Source organism: Gobio gobio, assembly GCF_949357685.1.
Source record: "Gobio gobio genome assembly, chromosome: 4".
NCBI lineage: Eukaryota > Metazoa > Chordata > Actinopteri > Cypriniformes > Gobionidae > Gobio > Gobio gobio.
In genome coordinates this window covers 46,290,679-46,310,494 of record NC_137100.1, presented here as the reverse complement: position 1 = coordinate 46,310,494, position 19,816 = coordinate 46,290,679, and the positions used below count along the sequence as shown (strand labels likewise).

The window sequence follows — 19,816 nt, the reverse complement described above, 5'->3', positions numbered from 1 at the left end:
AATCATACGGTTGTATTAAAAATTATATGTACAACATATTCAATAATCAATTTAAAAGTGTAAGCAGCATTCGACGAGATTCTAAAATTCATTAGGTTCTAGGTGTGGTTTGCATTGATTTACCACACATGAATTAAACTGAAAGTGCATTTGAAATGTTTTGTTTGGTTGTGCTTATTTATATAAGAATGAAAGGAATGAGGAATTCCTGTAGATTACATGTTTGCAAAGATTATGAAAGAGTATTCGGCACATTATTTTCAAATGACAGGACAACAGATGTTAGACAAAAGACAAAAATGATGCGGTCAAAATTGATTCAAGAATTTTTCAAAAGAACTGAGGTCATGTGACCTGTTCATCAACAATATTTTTCTTAGAAAAATTGTCATTTCGCAATCACTTCTCACAACTATGACAGTACACATGTAAATGGAAACTTGGCACATGGCAGGATTCATGCAATATTTCATCAGTCTTACCTGACACAGACAGCAAATATTATATCAATAGACAAACCCTTAAACTACATACAAAAAAAAAATTTGCCATGTATTGTCCATTGTACATGACACCTGCACTAAAATGAAGTTACATATAATAGACTTGCACATATACGCTGGACTTATTCAGTGAGTTCTGCTATTGAGATTAATGGAAGAAACATTAAAAACAGCCATTGAAAACATTTTCACTTCCCTTTTGGTTTGTATTAGGTTACAAAAATAATACAAATATTTGGCTTCTGTAATAAAGATGGTACAGCGGTCAGACATGTGATACTGGACTCAGCTCTTGCTTCATAACTATATGGATAAACTGCATTACATAAACCCAGGGTTAAAGGTTTCAGTTACTCAAATATTCCACTAAACAGTCTATATTTGGGTCCTGTTCAACAATCATGTTATTAACTTCTCCAGAACTTTGTGTCACAGATGGTTCAGATGCTGCATGAAGAGTGAAACTGACTAATCTTATTTAAGTTCCTTAAAAATCCAGCGTTTTTCCAGAAAATCTTCAAACAGATGACTGTGATCTCATTACATTATCTCTGCGATCACATGGTGGTTTAACATATGCCACTCAGCAGTTATTCTTAAGATCAGTGTTGGTCTTTAACTATGTACTCACATAAATTTTATTTTCATTTTGTTCATATTGTATTGCAAAACACTTTTGCTGCTATTGAGATATGGGTAGATTGATGGGTGGGTTAAATTTTTCAACTAAACATCGAAATAAATCTAAATAATAAACTAAATTAACCATTTAAACTAAATTACTGATCGAATTATTGATCTAAAGCCCACACCTTCACTGTATGATAATTGAAATGAACTGATGACATCAGCGTTTTTTCCAGAATGGCTATACAGCTGAATAAAATTATGCTGCATTATTTTCCTGTTTAACACTGTAAAGCTGCTTTGAAACAATCTACATTGTTAAAAGCGCTATATAAATAAAGTTGACTTGACTTGTTAATCATAGAGGTAGGGTCAACAGCATAATTGCAAATACATTTAGAGAAATTAATTACAGCTGTAATTCCATATATTTTTTTAAATATTAAGTACAATGTAAATACATATGTACACTCCAAGTGCATTATATAAAATTATTATATAATGCTTATAATGCTATGCAAGAGGATGTTTAAAAAAAAAGCTATGGAAAAACCCTAATGAAAATCAGACAGTGAGGCAGAAAACAAGAAAATGAAGAAGTAGATTTGTGCTCTCTAAGCAGCATGGTTGACATGTTTTATCAGTACTTTGTTTTTCCATCAACATGAAGAACAAATGTACTTGATTAACGTGAAGCATATCTCATTCACTCAGCCTCTCTCATTCAAAACATATAACATGAATGGCACTGTAAAATTATTGTAATTTTAACTGTAAAAGACGGGGACGGGGAAAACCTGTTTATCGGCTATAGCAAGTTCCCGTACTATACAGAGAAAAACTGTAATAGATATAGCCTAACATTTTGTGTAATTTTAAAGTAAAATACTGTTAAATGTACTATTTTTCTGAAGTAAAAAGAACAAATCATATAATTTACAATGAAAAGCGGTAAACTGACATTTCCAGAATTCCCTGTGACATTTCACATTTGATGGTTTTTAATTTTACTGTTTCTACTTAGTTTTTTTTTGTTAGAACTGATGTACATTAGGGTTTTATGTTACATCCTATTATGTTAAATTAATATTTATTGCATTATTTTAGCGTCACATCATGATGTTACCATATTGGTGTTTTGTATTTGTGTGCATGACATGGTGCGCATTCTATTTAGTAGTATTTACATCAGCTTCAACAAGCTACTTGTGATGAACAGTTTTCATGTGATTTTGTACCCATGGCCTTGCTAATTCAGCAGGAAAGGGCTGTTGGATTTACCTTATTTTGTAAGTTTCAGTTTTAACTAAAATGTACAGGTTGTTCTGTAAACGTTACATTTGTTTTTACTGTATTTTTATTGAATTATTCTGGCAATAGCCGTCAGTTTTTTCCAGTAAAAGCAACAGATGACAGATTTTGTTTTGCATCTTTTTTTTAACATCTTTTACATCTTGTTTTTTTTTTTTTTTTTTTTTTTTACAAAAATCTCCTTAAAAACAAGACTGAGGGTTTCTGTGTCAGTTCCTGCAAAATCACAGCAAGTGGTCTAGATGGGAAAAAACAATCACTACAGCCAACAGGAAAACATCTCCTGGGAGTCTTTCCCCAATTAACAGCAGCTGAACAGGTGAGCACACGTCTAATATCCAGCCTCATGTTCCCCTAGATATAGTGTTCTTGGATTTAGCTGTTTACTGGTAATGCATACAGAAGATGGCAAATGTTAATTTCCTTCAGCTTCCGAATCACTATCAAATTCATCATTGTTAGTGCCCATGTCATTGAAATCTTCATCGTCATCTCTTTTTTTCTGCCCGTTTCCTTTATTTGGCTTGCTGGTGTCCTCTACCTCTCCTTCTTCCTCCTTTTGGTCAAGCCTATAAAAAGCAGTCAGATAAATTTTTTTTTTTTTTTAAAAGCAGTGAATTCTAAGCACACTTAATTTGTCACAGTTAATAGTTAATACACCATGTAAGTTAAAATATTCTGTCCCACTTTATATTAAGTGTCCTTAACTTCAATGTACTTACAGTACATAAAAAAGTACAATGTACTTATTGTGTTCATATTGTGTTGCCTCTGGCTTGGCGTGCTCAGTTGGGGACACTACATTTTTCAACTAAACATCGAAATAAATCTAAATAATAAACTAAATTAACCATTTAAACTAAATTACTGATCGAATTATTGATCTAAAGCCCACACTGTCACTGTATGATAATTGAAATGAACTGATGACATCAGCGTTTTTTCCAGAATGGCTATACAGCTGAATAAAATTATGCTGCATTATTTTCCTGTTTAACACTGTAAAGCTGCTTTGAAACAATCTACATTGTTAAAAGCGCTATATAAATAAAGTTGACTTGACTTGAGTTCATATTGTATTGCAAAACACTTTCTGCTATTGAGGTGGGATACGGGTAAGGTTAGGGACGGGTTTAGTGGTATGGGTAGGTTTAAGGGTGGGTTGAGGTGTAAGGGAAGGGTCAACTGTAATTATAGATGTAATTACAGAAAGTAATTACTGCTGTAATTACATGCAGGTATTTTTAAAATATAAGTACAATTTAAAAGCATGTATGTACACAATAAGTGCACTGTATCAAATTAATTCATTTCAATGTTAGTACATAGAAGTTAAGGACATTTAATATAAAGTGGGACCAAATAAACTTATTAAAGTGCCCCTATTATGCTTTTTGGAATATTAACTTTCATGCAGTGTGTAATGTAGCTGTCTGTGAAGTGTGAATGTGAACAATCTGCAAAGTTGTGAAGCCAAAAGAGCATAATAAATAAAGTTATTGTCTCGCAAAAGAAAGAACTGACTCTGAACTGCCTAAACGAGTTGTCAGTAATTTGAATCCCACTTCCGTGACGGCTACATGTCACTGGATAACTTATTTGCCTAATGCCCAGTTGCCCACCTATGTTCTAGGTTGTTCACACGTAAACAACTTGACCTCAAACACTGTAACTTTTTTGTTTGTAATCATGTCAAGACGCCGCTGTGTCCTACGCTGTGAAAGTAAATTAGTTTTATTTTCACTTCCGAATGATGAGGCTGCGAAGAATCAGTGGTTAAAATTCATTTTTTCAATGATACCACAGCAGTACAACTACAATCCCAATATTTTGGTGTGTTCCCATCCTTTTAGTGACGACTGCTTCTCAAATCTCAGGGAGTTCAATGCGGGATTCGTAAAACGCGTGCTCTTGAAAGATGGGTCAATACTCCGTTTATTTGGACCAGCTTGCTCCTCAGAATCACAACCTGCAAGTATGATTAATTATTCATGTATACATTTTCTACCAGGTGTTCATCTCATAATGTACGTAAAACTGAGTAGTGTATCACTGAGAAACGTCCTTCTCAAGTGGTCCTTGCAATGGAGGTTCGGGTTGAATAAGTAGTTCTTCAAGGTTTCATCAACGGACTCGCGCTCGGATCCATATTGTCAAATCAACGCCATTGTTACTGTCTTGTGTGTACAAATCGCTGAGCTTTAGGAAGCCTCTAAGGAAGCCTCTAAAGTCCCGATTATCCTAATGGCTCTACAGATTATTTTATCAAATTCTCCTGTGGTGTGAGGTGTGTTAAAGGTTGTAAACACATTTTCCAACTCCCCTAGAGTTAAACAGTTGAGGTTTACGGTTTTCGAATCCATTCAGCCGATCGCCGGGTCTGGCGGTAGAACTTTTGGCATAGCTTAGCATAGATCATTGAATCTGATTAGACCGTTAGCATCTCGCTCAAAAAAATGACCAAAGAGTTTTGATATTTTTCCTATTTAAAACATGACTCTTCTGTAGTTACATCGTGTACTAAGACTGACAGAAAATTAAAAGTTGCGATTTTCTAGGCCGATATGGCTAGGGACTATACTCTCATTCCTGCGTAAATATCAAGGAACTGTGCTGCCGTACCATGGGTATAGCAGGCACAATGATTGCTGCCGTACTATGGGTATAGCAGGCACAATGATATTACGCAGTGCCTGAAAAGTCAATTTTTAAAGGGGTCATTAACTGTTTGTTTTTTTTATCTTGTTGTCTGAGGTCAACTTATAACGTTCGCATGGTTTTTACATTCAAAAACATTAGGGATGCGCAGATTGTTTGGCAACCGAAATTATTCGGCCGAATAAGTGAAAAGACCAAATCAATTTTACAGAACAATTAGGTTTTTGATGACGCGATTAAATATAGCAACCAGCGCGTGTGAGAGAGGCGTGCACGCTTCCATAGTAGTGTGGAAGCATTAAGCCTTGTTTATACTTTCGGCTGGCTCCGCAGCGCGCCTCATCCGCTTGGCACAAAAGAGCATGATAAATAAAGTTATTGTCTCGCAAAAGAAAGAACTGACTCTGAACTGCCTAAACGAGTTGTCAGTAATTTGAATCCCACTTCCGTGACGGCTACATGTCACTGGATAACTTATTTGCCTAATGCCCAGTTGCGATGACGTCAATTTTACTGCGCGCACCCAATCGCGCTCGTGCGGACGTGTCGAGTTTAAACAAGGCTTAAAGAAGGCTTTAAAGTGTCCGAGAACGACGCAGAAAAGGCCGTTTGCAGACACGGTTCTGCTGAATTGTCTAAGCACCCTCAAATGCAAGCAAGAGCACCCTCAGTTGATACTGTAATATATTGGCAAATGCTCCAGTGCATATTTGTGTCTGTAGAACGTCAAATGTATCCATTTACAACGTGACATAGTTTTTGATCTCTTGCACGCAATGGCCAATATGTTTCAAGTTAGTCACGCTCCAATCACTGCTCAAACCAGTTTTTATTCAGTGCTGAGTTACACAGGCTTGCAAAACCTCTCATGAACAAACAAACAAAATTTGATTATGATTTGATTATGATACATGTAGGCATAATAGGCCAAAGATAAGATAAGATGGCCAAATAAAAATATTTTTATTTTACTTTTTAATTTTTTTAAGTTATATTGTGCTTTGTTTGTATGTCTGCTGGAATGCTAAAACATTTCAGTGTTAAATAAATAATTTTAAATTGTAGTTTTGTAAAAAAAAAATTATAATAATAAATAAATAAATAATTGTAATTTATTTTAAAAGTAAGACAAAATAGTACAAAAGCAAATTTATGCAATGGTGAAAAAATTGGCAAAATAAATGGAAAAAAGCCAAGTGTTTTCTTATTATTATTATTCGGCTTCGGCCAAGAATTTTAATTTCGGTGCATCCCTAAAAAACATAATTAATAAGTAATAGGCTATTTTCTACCCTGGTTTTGAGACTAGCTCTTGAAACGTTTTTATGGGCATGCTGTATTGAAGACCCACTGCTATGATTGGATAACAGTTTTGCATATTATAAAGAGCTCCACATAGGCCTATGTTATTTATCAAACATGTCAGGCACGAGTTGGTGGGCCGGGCTACAGAATTAGGCGTTCGTCTTGAGGCAGTGTTTTACTGAACTCTGACGTCAAAGGTAAGAACATTCTCAGATTGATCGACCCTTTATTATCGTCATGTTTGTGGTCTCACACATTTTGAAAATCTTATAAGATTTTTAAAAAACTTTGAGTGGGGCCCCAAACCAATCGTAACAAAATGGGCCATCTGGCCAATCAGATTAGAGTAGGCTCGCAGAAAGGAGGGATTTAGAGAGACTGAATCATCGGACGAGTCGTTTGAGAATCATTGAAAAATGTGCAATGTATATTATGAGAAAATGACAAGTGTTTTTTGACCTTTGATACATGTAAACCTGTTGTAGGAGACCTAAAACAAAATTAAGAACTCAGTGTCTCTAATAATGCAAGATTGAATGAATAACGGAGCAGTGTGTAGCCGGAAATATATGAATGTCTTCCTGTAAAAAAAATAAATACACCATTTACTGTATATGTCCACAAGATGGCACACGTGCTGCACTGAACAAACGTTTTGCTATAAGATGTATAAAATGTTTCTTTAGATAGAGTGTTATATGATGCTGTACATTATGTAAAGATGTATACTAAAGTAGTGCACTATAACCAATTTGCACATATCTGTACACAATCAGTCTGATGTTTTAAATAAGAGGCCTGAATCTACTTACGGAACAACAATCTCTTCCTTCTTCCCACATTTGGCACAAAGTTCCAACTTTAGTGCACAAGGCTTACATATGATATGATAGGCATCCTTCACTGTTTTCTGAAGACACTTCACACTAAAAAACAACCCAACAGAAACAACATTTTCAGAGGGGGTTAATAAGAGGTTAACCGTGGAAGAGTGTATTTGCCTGTGATCCGTTACTGTGCAGTAAATCCTCGCTCATCTCACCATTTTCGTAGCTGTGTAAGGGGCTTGTATTTGTTATACTTGACTTTCCACTCTATCACACCTTTGCAGTGCTGGCAAAGACCATCATGAACCTTTGTTTTGGCTTTCTGGAAACATAAGGGAAGAATGCATACAAATTCAAACAAAGAACGCATCAATATTTTAAACAGCGCAATAGCAACTGATCTGGAATTATATAAACGTTAAATAAGACGACACTAAGTTTATTTTAGCACGTGCTTACCTTTACTTGTGCGCTTGCACCGTACTTGTCATTTTTGAAGGCAATTGCATTCTGGTGCTTTTGGCCTCGCGAACGAGAAATATTTCCCTTTTCAGAGCTCATTTTAACGTTAAAACATATGTGATATATTAACAGTGACCGTTTAAAACGTCTAAATAAGAAACCGCGTGGCTTCCCACGTTTTAAAGTGACTATTGACGCAATGCGAAAATAGCGGAAGTAATAGCAATTGGTTAATGCTATTCAACTTCAAACCGAAACGAAAGATTACTGACTTCACAAAGCACAGCGAACGTTAGGAACGTTTAGCTATAATGTTTAATTCTCAACAAATGTATAATTATCTAGAGTTATGCATCAACAATGTTAAAATCATTAATCAACATTATTGCGTTTTCGACATCATCCGTGGTCAGAGAGGGCGCGTGTGATTGGTCGAGCATATCTATCCATTAATCTGATTGGCCAATAGGGCGTTCAACGTTGACGTTGATATCCGGCATTCCGCAAGAAAATCAGAAGAAAGCCAGCGTTGGGCACGCGTTGGTGAGAGATGAGATCACCCGTACCGGACGGATTAGATTAGAAACCCTGGTCCAGTTGTTAGCGTCACGCCTGTATTAACACATTCAGCCTTTAATTTCGTTTGACTATTAAACAGTGAACACATGTTGACAAGATCGGACGCACCACAGGCAGGTTTTGATGGACTCTTGATCTGGCTAATTGGACGGAGTGATCTGTTAGGGAATCTCATATTTGACTCATCTGATACAGTGATTTCACCAAATCAAAGCGTTTCTGTCCTCACCAACGTTTCCAACTTCTAGACCTTCTGGCACAGGTAATTAGCTGACCGAGCTAACCAAATAGCTCGTTTTAGCCTTTTCAATTAACGTTAAGCTGTTACACTCGTTAAATAATATTATTAGGTTAACCAAGCTTGTTTCAGTTAGCAAACACTTTTGATTCAATTGAAATGTAGCCTTCTTAATATAATCTCGTAATATCTTTGATATTGTTATAACGAATACTTAAATCTTAAATGGATATATCTAGTGAAAATAACAAGTCTGTAATGTTATATATCTTTTAACCCCCCCCCCCCCATTTTGACCTTTGATAATAATAAGCTGATATGTAATATTGATAATTTTAGCTTTTGCTTTCTCTTCAATGTGATGAAGTCCAAACGTCCCAAGATGGTTTCCTGGTTAATGAAACTGAGGGTGGGGATTTGATTATCATGGGTCAGATCTGGGTCTGGTTCACTGTATTCCACCCCCCACTCTGCTACCAAATGCTAATGGTCTACCAGTTAGTTAAGAAAACTGTTAAATTGTTCTTTTGGGACTAGTACATTAATGTGGTCACCTACTTGGACTTCATAATAAGGTGGTAAAGTGCTTTCAAGGAAATTCTAGACACATTTTTGGTATATTATGAAGCAGTGATGTGGATTACTAATGATATGTTTCCCAGATTTTTGAAACATATCCCAAAGAAGCCTAGCCTATAAACCAAAAAATGACGGTGTTTTTCAGCTGTCATGACCTATAGATGAAGTCATCTGATCGATGATAGCACACACGTCAAAGCTAACCTCAGGATGAACTCTGAGAATCATTATTAATGACATCAAATTAGCAATTGAACATTTTTGTTAATCAAATCTGTTTAGTATTTTTAACTTTCCTAACAGAGTGGAATTAGTGGAAGATAGTTACTTTAAAATACAGGGAATAAACAATTATTGGATCACAACATTACTGTGTAGTTCAGTTGAGATTTAAAGAGGTCTGCATTAGGGGTGTAACAATATATTGTGTGACAATATATCGCATACAAAACTTCAACAATATGTATCGTGAATAGTGACATTGTGTATAGTTCACCCAAAATGAAATGAGAGAAATTCAATAAAATAAATTCAATTTACAGAGTTTTAGTGTCAGTACTACATTAAACTACTATATATAGGCCTGGTTTCACAGACAAGGCTTAGATTAAGCTAAGGTTAGGCCTTAGTTCAATTAGGACATTTAAGTAGCTTTTATAAACATGCCTTCGAAAAAAAAAAGCATTACTGGTCTGGTGTGCATCTTGAGAAAAAACAATGTCACTGACATATTTTAAGATAAATCAGTGCAAGTTGCTTTCAGATAAAACAGCTCAAACATGCATTTTAGTCTGGGACTAAGCTTAAGCCTGGTCTGTGAAACCGGGGGATAATGTTTAATATAATGTAATGATGCAATGGGGGAATATTTGTGGGTCCTGATAATGCTAAATGACTTATGTTACCAGTAAAATATGGCCTACATTATTGTAAAAATATCTAGTCAGTGACAGAGTACAAGCATATTCGTCTAAAATGATTCTGTATTTTCAGCTTCAGAATCATGAATATTTTTATTCTGGTGTCACTATTGTCTATTGCATTGGGGTTACCATCACCAAGTCCAAGCCTATTCATTTCCACCCCCAATGTAATACCAAATTTATCCTTTTAATCAACAGTAATTTTTTTAACCTTTTACCACATGTCTTGGAGTATCACAATAAAAATGTATTGTGAGTTCAGTATCATGATATGTATCGAATCGTGAAATGAGGGTATCATTACACCCCTAGTCTGCATATATTTTTTTCATGTTAAGTAAACTACATTGTAGGGCTGTCAAAAGATTAATCTCATCCGAAATAAAAGTTTGTGTTTACATAATATATGTGTGATTACTGTGTATAATTATTATGTATATTTAAACACGTACATATATTTTTTCTTAAATATATACGTGTGTGTGTTTATATATACATAAGAATTATACACCGCACACACATATATTATGTAAACACTTTTATTTTGGATGTGATTAATCGTTTGACAGCACTAATGAATTTGTACATATGGTGTGTCTGCATAAGATGATGGTGGCGTGTAATTGTTTTTGGGTTTTTTAATGTCAATGTCTCATCTTACTTTGCAGATTATGCTCTTGTTGCTTCACCTTTAAAAGTGTTGTTCACCCAAAAATGTAAACGTTTTAATTGAGCCTTTTGTAGTTTCAAAGCTATATGACATTCATTATTCTGTGGAACAAAAAAACATTTTGTCCATAAAATTCAAGTCAGTGAGGTTCAAAACAACATTGGACCCATTTTACTTTCATTTTATGAACAAAAAAAGAGATTTAGAAGAGTTTGTTCAAAATATCATCTTTTGTGTTCCTCAGAAGAAAGTCATACAGGTTTGAAACGACATGGGGTTGACAGAATTTTCATTTTAGTGAACTATCCTTTCAAGACACTTATTTTTTGTATTCTTTCTGTTTCCACCCCACTTATTTTCCAATCTGCTGTGTTGTTCTTCTCAAGTGAAGGATGAATCATCTGTCATTGAGTGAGCTGTGTTGCCTTTTCTGCTGTCCACCATGCCCGAGCAGAATAGCCTCCAAGCTGGCCTTCCTTCCTCCGGAGCCCACTTACACCCTCATGTGCGACGAGAGCGGCAGCCGTTGGACCCTCCACCTTTCTGAGCGTTCGGATTGGCAGTACTCTGCACGGGAGAAGGACGCCATTGAGTGTTTCATGACCCGGACATCTAGGGGGAACCGAATCGCCTGTATGTTTGTGCGATGTTCTCCCAATGCTCGCTACACCTTGTTGTTTTCCCATGGTAATGCTGTAGACTTGGGTCAGATGAGTAGCTTCTACATCGGCTTGGGCTCCCGCATCAACTGTAACGTGTTCTCTTATGACTACTCGGGTTACGGGGCAAGCTCAGGGAAGCCTTCAGAGAAGAATTTGTATGCTGATGTGGACGCTGCCTGGCATGCACTACGAACAAGGTGAGAGTACACCTGAAAGCCACTTCATTCTGATAGTTGACTGTTTCTTCTGTTGTCGCCATCAGTAGGGTTTGTCAGGTTTGCGTTTTGTTTTTGTCTCTTACATTACATTTCCCCATCTGAAGTCACACTGGCCTCTTACCACACTTCCTAAATAGTGACAACGTGAAAACGCTCTACCTCCTTTAGTCCTATGTACTACCAAAAGTCCAGAGTTTTGTGACCCTAAAGAGCGTGATGGATTGTAGCACGATAGAAGATCGGTTAAATGCACAGGCCATTTAGAGCCTTATAGGTCAGTAGCTATACTTTGTAATCGATATGGAACATAATAAGTACTAAGTGTAGAGATGATAAAATTGGGGTCATATGATAATATTTTCTTGACCTTGTAAGAACTCTAGCAGCTGCATTTTGGAATAACTAGCTTGTTTGAGGATGCAGGACAACCACCTAATAATCCGTTACAGTCTAGAGGTCATGAATGCATGAACTAGCTTTTCAACATCAAAACCGATAACATTTTCCATAGCTTAGCAATGTTTTTGTAACGTATGAAATATGATTTTCGAAAGACAAGTTGCTGTTTAATATAACAGCCAGGATTTTAACTGTAGAGGATGAATTAACAGTACATAATTTCAAAATGCAAATTGTATTCTAAAAGATTCTTTGTACAGGTTTTTGGTCCAATAAGCAATACCTCAGTCTTTTCCTAATTTAATAGAAAATTATTGGTCATCCAATATTTACATCTGTCAACTTGGATCATTTAGAGATTTCATCTGGACATAACAGTGGAAACTAATTCCATGTTTTCTAATAATATTAATAAGGGGCAGCATGTATATTGAAAATAGCAGAGGGCCTAAAACAGACCCTTGTGGCACTCCATAATTTACTGACGTTAACTTGGAGAATTCCCTGTTTAAATAAAAATAAACAAATGTTAATGGCCAGATAGGTACGATCTAAATCACTTTAGAGCCTGTCCTTGAATGCCAGTGTAAAGGTGTAGTAGATCTAAGAGAAGCAAAACTAGTATTGAAATGCAGCAAAAAGGAGATCAATTGAGCAGACAACAGTTTCTAGAATTTTAGACTTAAATGGAAGATTTGAAATGGGTCTATAATAGGGCTGTCATGATATTAGATTTTTCACACCACGGTTATTGTGGCCAAAAGAATAAACAATATCAAAAACACAGGCTCCAGTCGGACTCGGGACACTGGAGTATTTATGTGTCATGTTCTCATAAGAGTCCTATTCATTTTAAATATTGTGGTTATATGCCAATACCGGTATACTGTCACACCCAAAATTAACACGATGATATTTTGTGCCTTGAATATCACGATTATCCCCAATACCAGTATTTTGCGACACCCCTAGTCTGTAATTTTCCAATTCATTTCAATCTAGTTGTGGTTTCCTAATGAGAGGCGTAATAACGGCCAGCTTGAAGGGTCTTGGTACATGACATGGAGTTATACACGAGTTGTTGTTAATGTTAAGAAGGGGCTCTTCTGCCTAAAGGTAACAACTCTTTCAGTAATTTAGTGGGTATTGGATTTAATAAACTTGTTGGTTTATTTAGCTTTTCCTGTCCTATTGTAAAGCACTGCAATAAGGAATTCCTACGATGGCAAAACAGATTTTTCCTTATTATTATTATTATTATATGCTGATTTGGTGCTTAAGAAACATTTCTCATTGTTATGAATTTTGAAAGCAGTTGTTCGGCTTAATTTTTCATAGTCTTTTTCAGGATTATTTGATGAATAGAGCATTCTACAGAAAATAATTTAATTTAATTTAAATCATACTCTTTATGAAAGTAACATTATGAAAGTCTTTTACTGTCAAATGACCATTCAAGTCCTCAGTTGCTGCGGTAAATTAGTACCCCCCCCTCCCCCCACCATTTAAAACACTTGTCACGTCTCGCATCGTTTTTTTTTAGTTTATTGTTTTTACAATGGCATGCACGTTAAATAAGTCTATCTTTTAAAAACATGTCTTGAAACCTGCATTTTTGTTCTTTTTTCAGTCATGCATCTTTGTAAAACGCAATAATGCTTTTAGTGTGAACAGCTTTTAAAACATGTCAATTGAACCTGAAACCTTTCTATTTATACGGTTTTAAAAATATGTGGTTTTGCACATCTCAAATACTACCCATTCATATTCCTATGGATCTATTTCTAGCCGGTTTGCTCTGGCTAGACCAGAAGCAATGTTTTGATTTGGTCTTTGGCCCTGGCCTCAGATGTTTTGTTTTCAGTGGTGTGTTTTGTGTGGTCACTTTGGTATCTGTTGTGTCTTTGTCCCTAGCCCTTGGGACAATATATTTAATGTTGCCTTTACCCCTTGGATCCCATCCCCCATCTGCGTGTCCTGTGCCTTTTTAAATCCTTTGGAGTCCTTTGCGCTGGACTCATACTGTCAAGAGTCTTGTTTTGTTTCAAACTGCGGTTGTATTTAGATTTTTGAAGAGTGCAGCAAAGGAAAGTTTAATTTCCTCATAGATAGCTGAATCACATTAACTCTCAGATGGCTGATTTTTTTTTTTTTACTTTCTAGTGGCAGCTAGGTATTTGAGACACTGTAGACATAGAAAAATGATCTCAAGGCCATTCACTCACTGTATCATGTGCCCTAAATTCTTATCCGTCTCCCTCTCTGTGTATGCGTATCATCTGTGGTTGCTGGTCATGAGAACTTAGTTCTGTTAATTGCTTGTACTTCGATGTTGCAAGATGTTGCAGTTTCGTCGTTCATGCAAGCGGGAGAATAACATACAAAGTGTCTGTGTTCATGACCACAATAATGTTTTGGGTATGTGTGTATAACAGCCGTGTGCTGCGTCTGTATATGTGTTCATGCATGCATGCTTGTGGTGTCAGAAAGCACAGCTGATGCTCTTGAACACCGTCCACGCTGTTTGACAAGTCTTATCCCTGAGGGTTAGGTCGTACCACATTCAGAAGCAGTCCCACTCAGTTCTTCTGGTCACTTTTAATGTTCCCACGCATTGCCATATCAGCCACTGAAGATGCATCATGCCGTCCCACACAAGGACTTGATTCAGATCAAAGTGTAGATAAACCAGTCTGACTGCCACTCTGAAAAATTTAACTTTACTATTTCCCCTTGTGATCCTTTGTGTGTTTATGTATATGTTTGTGTAAGGTGTTTTGTGTGTTTTGAGAGAGGAGTAGGAGTAAGTAGGCCGGCCCATCCAAATCTTCTCTTAATCCTATAAATCTTTTTCTTTATTCATAGAAACACATTTTTCATCCTTTTCAAGCAAAAGCTTGGTAGGTCGCCATTGTATGCAGTTCTTCCCCCACCATTTCTGGAAGATAATTGGCATTTTGATCTCATTTTGTCATAGATGGCCAGCATTGCCTGTTTTTTATTGTTATTAAAATTGTGCTCAAGTAGAGGATCTTAAGAATCCAGATTGCAAAGTGTGCTTTTATAGCTAACCTGTGAAATATCATCACAGTGACACAGTCTACAAACATTTTAATTTAACTCCGCGGTGGTGTGAGAGCCTTTAAAAAGAAAAAAAGAGCACTTGTGTAAGTAATCATTCGACTTTAAATGTTTTACTGCGGTATAGTGTTTGTACAGGCACACATTTTTGCGTTTTTATTTTCAGGTTTTATTAAACATCACTCAAAAATATAATTCTTCAAACAGCTAGCATAAAGAGCACCTGCCTTTTAGATGCCTCTGTTGAAAACATTTGCCTTGGAAATTCTCCATCTGATCTCAATAGACGAGAGTGCTTATCAGACCATGCTGATTGACTCAGTGAGGCGTGCAACAAAGCCTTTTCGCTCGTCCCTTTGTTGAGTGGCCAGTGATATACAATTTCCAGTTCGCAAAAAAGCAGCTCTTACATCAGGTAACAAGATCAGTTTTGATTGTGTACCATATCTGTTTACGGAGTCCGTGTTTGAGTCCTGATCACTCTGTCTGGGTTTATGTCTGACTGACTGTACATGATTCTGCTTATTATAAGGCTACTTATGAATAAATGGTCATTAAATGTTGATTTGACTTTTATCATGTGAGATGAAATTCATAAACCCTTAATAGTAACTGTGTATAGTATAGAAAATCAGTTATACTGTGGACGTTACACCAAAATATTTAAACTAAAATTGTGGCCTATGGAAAAAACAATAATTGTTTTTGTGTCATGGTTGATATCTTACTCGACAAACATGTTACATGTGCATAAAGCCACAATGAAGTGGAAGTAGTGAGGTACATTTTGAGTGTAACTAATTATCAAAAACGAACAAATTTTCAGACAAGAACAAGAACTTGGTTCTATCCATTGGTTGTTGCCTTGATTTGAACTGTGTTTAAATGGATTAAATCATTGGAGAAGTCCGGCATAGAGAGAAATCTGTCATTTTCACCTGGATGGTTCATGCATGGATGGTCCAACATCGCTTGTGCAAGAGAGACAGAAAAATCACAACAATTGTACTGCGCATGTGTCGAATTTGCCCATCTACTTTGTATTTTGAAAAAAACTTTGAAAGTTGTGCGGACACAACTGCGTGCGAGACCCATTCGGATGTGGAAAATGAAGTATAGCCAGGCCTTTTCCTCTTAAAATAGGTGCAAAACATGTCATATCCAATACTGATACATTTCCCAATTCACAGAGATTTCCCAATCAAGCTTGAAGTATAATCTTCATGTTTTTGTGAGTGTACAAGTTCAGTCCCAGCCACCGCTACAGGCAGCATTGCCTGGCTGAACGACAGCAGAGTATCTTTATGAGTTTGTTTATATTGTGTTATCACAATATCAGTGTAGGACAGCCACACCTTTCTGTCTGCTCAGCCAGGTGAGTCAGTGTTGAAACATCAGGTGGGGTTGACGCATGCACATGCACACTTGGCATTTTCAAGAAGAGCGGATGGCACCGGGAACACCAGTGCTATATTTTGGCGCAACCTGAATGACTCAACTTGGAACGGGTTCATATCCAAGGGGTTGGTCCGGATAAGACCATCTGTTATCACAGCTAGCCATTGCAGCAAGCTAGTTTGTGTGCGTTTCATATAGGTATCTGCAACCAGGCTTGGTGTATGTAAACTTCTACCAAACAGAACCATCTGGTTTTGTCTTCAAAACAGTAGAACGGTTGTGATGTCTATTGTCTTCCACGTCCAAGAGTCTGAGACCGTTCCGGTGAAAGGAAGAAGCAAAGGAAATGGCTTTTGTCTGAGAGAGAATTTCCTCCCTCAGAAGACGATGACTGTGATGTCAAAAAGGAAATGCCACGGCAACCAGCAGTAGCAGCTGTATTGAATGAGACCCCTGTGCCCCCCTTCCTCCTGAAGTGACATTGTGACCAGAGTGTGTTTGGGCTGAGAGCTGAGATCAGCTCACTCGAAGCCTGTGAGAATTTAGTATCATTCTTTCATGGAGCGCAGCTCCCTCTGAGAGGTGAGGGGGGAGGTGCCAGCAGCCAGTTCTCCAAGTCAAATATTGATTGGTTGCCTAGCAACTGATTCCCAGGGAGTCCTGGAGGGACTGGCCCGATTGCGGTCATGACGACATTTTCTACCCAGGAAGTAAAAAATAACTCCTGATGGTGTCACACAGCAGGTTTTTGTATCCAAAAGTTAATCAGTGTAGACGTGCTATCAGCCAGATGCTATATTAACTTAATAAAGGTAGTCTGGTACATGCTATTGTTTATCTGAACAATTTATGATTTGTTGCCATGGAAACAAATAGTGCTGATTTAATTCTCGTATCTTTATAGCCAAGATATTGAGCAGCTTGAAATGAAATGGAAGTACTTCACGTAGTGTTTGAGTAGGCCTACTCTATAAATTATTAGGTCTTTGGTGAGGCCCTACCATCTTTTTCTAAAACTGACCAAATTAAATCAGAGTTCTCCTGAATCTAAAAGCATGTGACCCTTTTTAAAGCCTGAATATGTACTTTAAAGCAATTGTTTGGCCATTAACATGTGGTCCTTATTGACTTCTTGTTCATAGTGACCATCTCTGTCAGTCTCCAAAAGGATAATAAAAAAAAAACATCATAATGCAATAATAAAAAGTAGTCCATATTCATACAAGTTAGGGTTGCACAATAATGGTTAATGGTTGTCTTCACATTAGGTATTTTATATTATATGGGGCAATTCAGTTGCAAATGAGACAAACCACAGATTCAGGTCGCACAGAATGATACTCGTCCTTTTTTTCATCTTTGAAATGATTAAATACTGCAAACGGGCGAAGGCTATGTAGTTTTCAACTGCTTTACATTATGAATACTGGTAAAACCTTCTTTCAAAAGCTAAAACGTTCCACATTTATTAATCAACCATGACCGCCAACAGTATGGTCAAGAATAATTTATTTATCATCATGGATTTATTACAGGTTCTCACAGAGACGGTTCGCTCGCAGATTTAGTAGCAGCAAATTGCGCACTTGCGAAGGAACACAGACTGGCTGTATGACAGCAGAATTTCACATGGAACATTTTCTACTTTGTTTCCCAGAGATGGTGTATGTGTATGGTTGCTAGATTGAGAAGATTAAGTAAAACTCTGGGCAGAAAATGTGTCCTTTTTAAGAGAAAATCCACATTTGGAGGATTTATTCTCTTTACATCTGGCAACCCGAAGCAGGAAAGATAGCTGAGGCTTGTTACCAATGCAAGATAATAATAAGAAAATTGTTGCAATACATGTTTGATTACATTGGTTATTTTTATCACAATTAAATTATGATTAATCATGTAGCCCTAATACAAGTCATACAGTAGGTTAGTGAGAGGAACAGTCTGAATATTAGTCACGGTGCACTAATGGTCTAACGTTCATCCGAAGCTCACATCTAGCCTACTTTTTGTTTTCTACAATTCCAAAGCAAGTTGAATTGAGTCTTTTCCTCACACAAAGCGGTTTTATTTTTTTTTATTTTACTTTAAACTTGACAGACCTGATAACCATGAACTGTTCGATGGCAAGATCTACTTAACATTTCTTAAATTCCTACTAATAGAATAACAGCATATGGGTTTGAAACCACATAAGGGATAAATAAATAATGACCTAATTTTTATTTTTGGAAGAACTGTTCCTTAAAGAATGTTCTTTTTGAAAATGACTTCGTAGAGTCTATCCCATCACCTTTCTCTCATTCTTGAATCCATTCTGCCTCTCTCCAATACACATTCCACCTTCTCTCACATGATCACACAGAGTAATGTAGAATCATGTGATTTTTGTCTCTGAGGACAAAATTGAGTGTATTGGTTTCAACGGCCCATTGTATAATCTGAACAAGATTGAGTTTGAGGTGGCATAATTGTGTAGGTAACTTAATGGAGGAATTGTAATTCATGATGTAAGGTCTGCTTGTGATCAGACACAAATATTTATATTTATTTCGGTCATACAATGATAATTTTCAGTTTCAACTTCAAACCAGTTCTATCACCTTTTGTTTGCCACCAAGACAGCAGTCATGCATCGCTAGAGCACTGAAAGCAATATTCGCAGTGCACTAGTAGTATAAGTCATTTGATATGTGTTACTATACTCTAATCTTATTGTCTGTCCTACTTTTGGAGTAATTTCTGTTTACATCTCAGCTCCATGATCTCTTCACCCAGACCTTGCTCTCTGTGGTACTGCAGTCAGCTGACTAAGTGATCATGCGCTTGGTAATATGGCATGGAATGTGGACACACCGCCTGCTAGGATAACCACACCATCCTCTCCATAGTAGAAATGTTTTGATAGTCACATTGTCATTTGCTGATTTAAGTACAAATGTTCCTTCTAGCTTCACTGAACAAGATAAATGAAACTGAGATACTTGGATTCTTAAATCTCTATCAATCGATTAAAAAAATATAACTAATTAATCACACTTTTTTTTATATATATATATATATCCTTGCATAAAAAAACTGTAACACTTTACATTAACATTAATTATATTATTTCACATAAACTAACAATAAAAATACTTTACTGTATTTATTAATCTTAATGTGTCTTAATCTTACAAATACATTATTAAAATCAAACGTTATATCTGTTAATATTATTTAATGGACCTAAGATTAAAATATACTGTAACTAATGAATTAATAAGACCTTATTGTAAAGTTAGTTACCAAAAAATCTTGTGTGCTTTGCTTAACGGGAAAAAGAAAATTCACTTTTATGCTCAATCACTTGATGAGATGTAATGGAATAGAGACTGTT

At 36.4% G+C, this 19,816-nt stretch overlaps 2 protein-coding genes across 4 annotated transcripts in view; one reads left to right on the top strand and one right to left on the bottom strand.

The window, feature by feature from the left end:
• Positions 1 to 153: 153 nt before the first annotated feature.
• Positions 154 to 8,149, bottom strand: cUnh9orf85 (chromosome Un C9orf85 homolog). The gene is made up of 4 exons (XM_079813859.1): positions 7,691 to 8,149; positions 7,447 to 7,553; positions 7,217 to 7,330; positions 154 to 3,010 (listed from the first exon to the last, which is right to left on the bottom strand). The coding sequence occupies exons 1-4, from the start codon at positions 7,790 to 7,792 to the stop codon at positions 2,857 to 2,859; spliced, it is 477 nt and encodes a 158-aa protein (XP_079669985.1). The 5' UTR covers positions 7,793 to 8,149; the 3' UTR covers positions 154 to 2,856.
• abhd17b (abhydrolase domain containing 17B, depalmitoylase) overlaps positions 8,150 to 19,816 on the top strand; it is a 16,696-nt gene continuing 5,029 nt past the window's right edge. Inside the window, exons 1-3 of one of the 3 annotated variants that reach the window (XM_079813854.1) lie at positions 8,208 to 8,534; positions 10,681 to 10,728; positions 11,069 to 11,541. In XM_079813854.1, coding sequence (XP_079669980.1) covers positions 11,075 to 11,541 — 467 coding nt within the window. In that variant the 5' untranslated portion in view covers positions 8,208 to 8,534; positions 10,681 to 10,728; positions 11,069 to 11,074. Of the gene's footprint in view, positions 8,535 to 10,680; positions 10,729 to 11,068; positions 11,542 to 19,816 lie in introns of all 3 variants that reach the window. The other 2 variants (XM_079813853.1, XM_079813852.1) reach the window with 2 other exon arrangements.

Excerpts from the sequence above, each read along its gene's own strand:
- cUnh9orf85 (XM_079813859.1), bottom strand. The coding sequence starts at position 7,792 with ATGAGCTCTGAAAAGGGAAATATTTCTCGTTCGCGAGGCCAAAAGCAC. Across the intron at positions 7,554-7,690 it reads GTGCAAGCGCACAAGTAAAG|AAAGCCAAAACAAAGGTTCA; the intron begins GTAAGCACGTGC and ends TTATGTTTCCAG. Across the intron at positions 7,331-7,446 it reads CTTACACAGCTACGAAAATG|TGTGAAGTGTCTTCAGAAAA; the intron begins GTGAGATGAGCG and ends GTTGTTTTTTAG.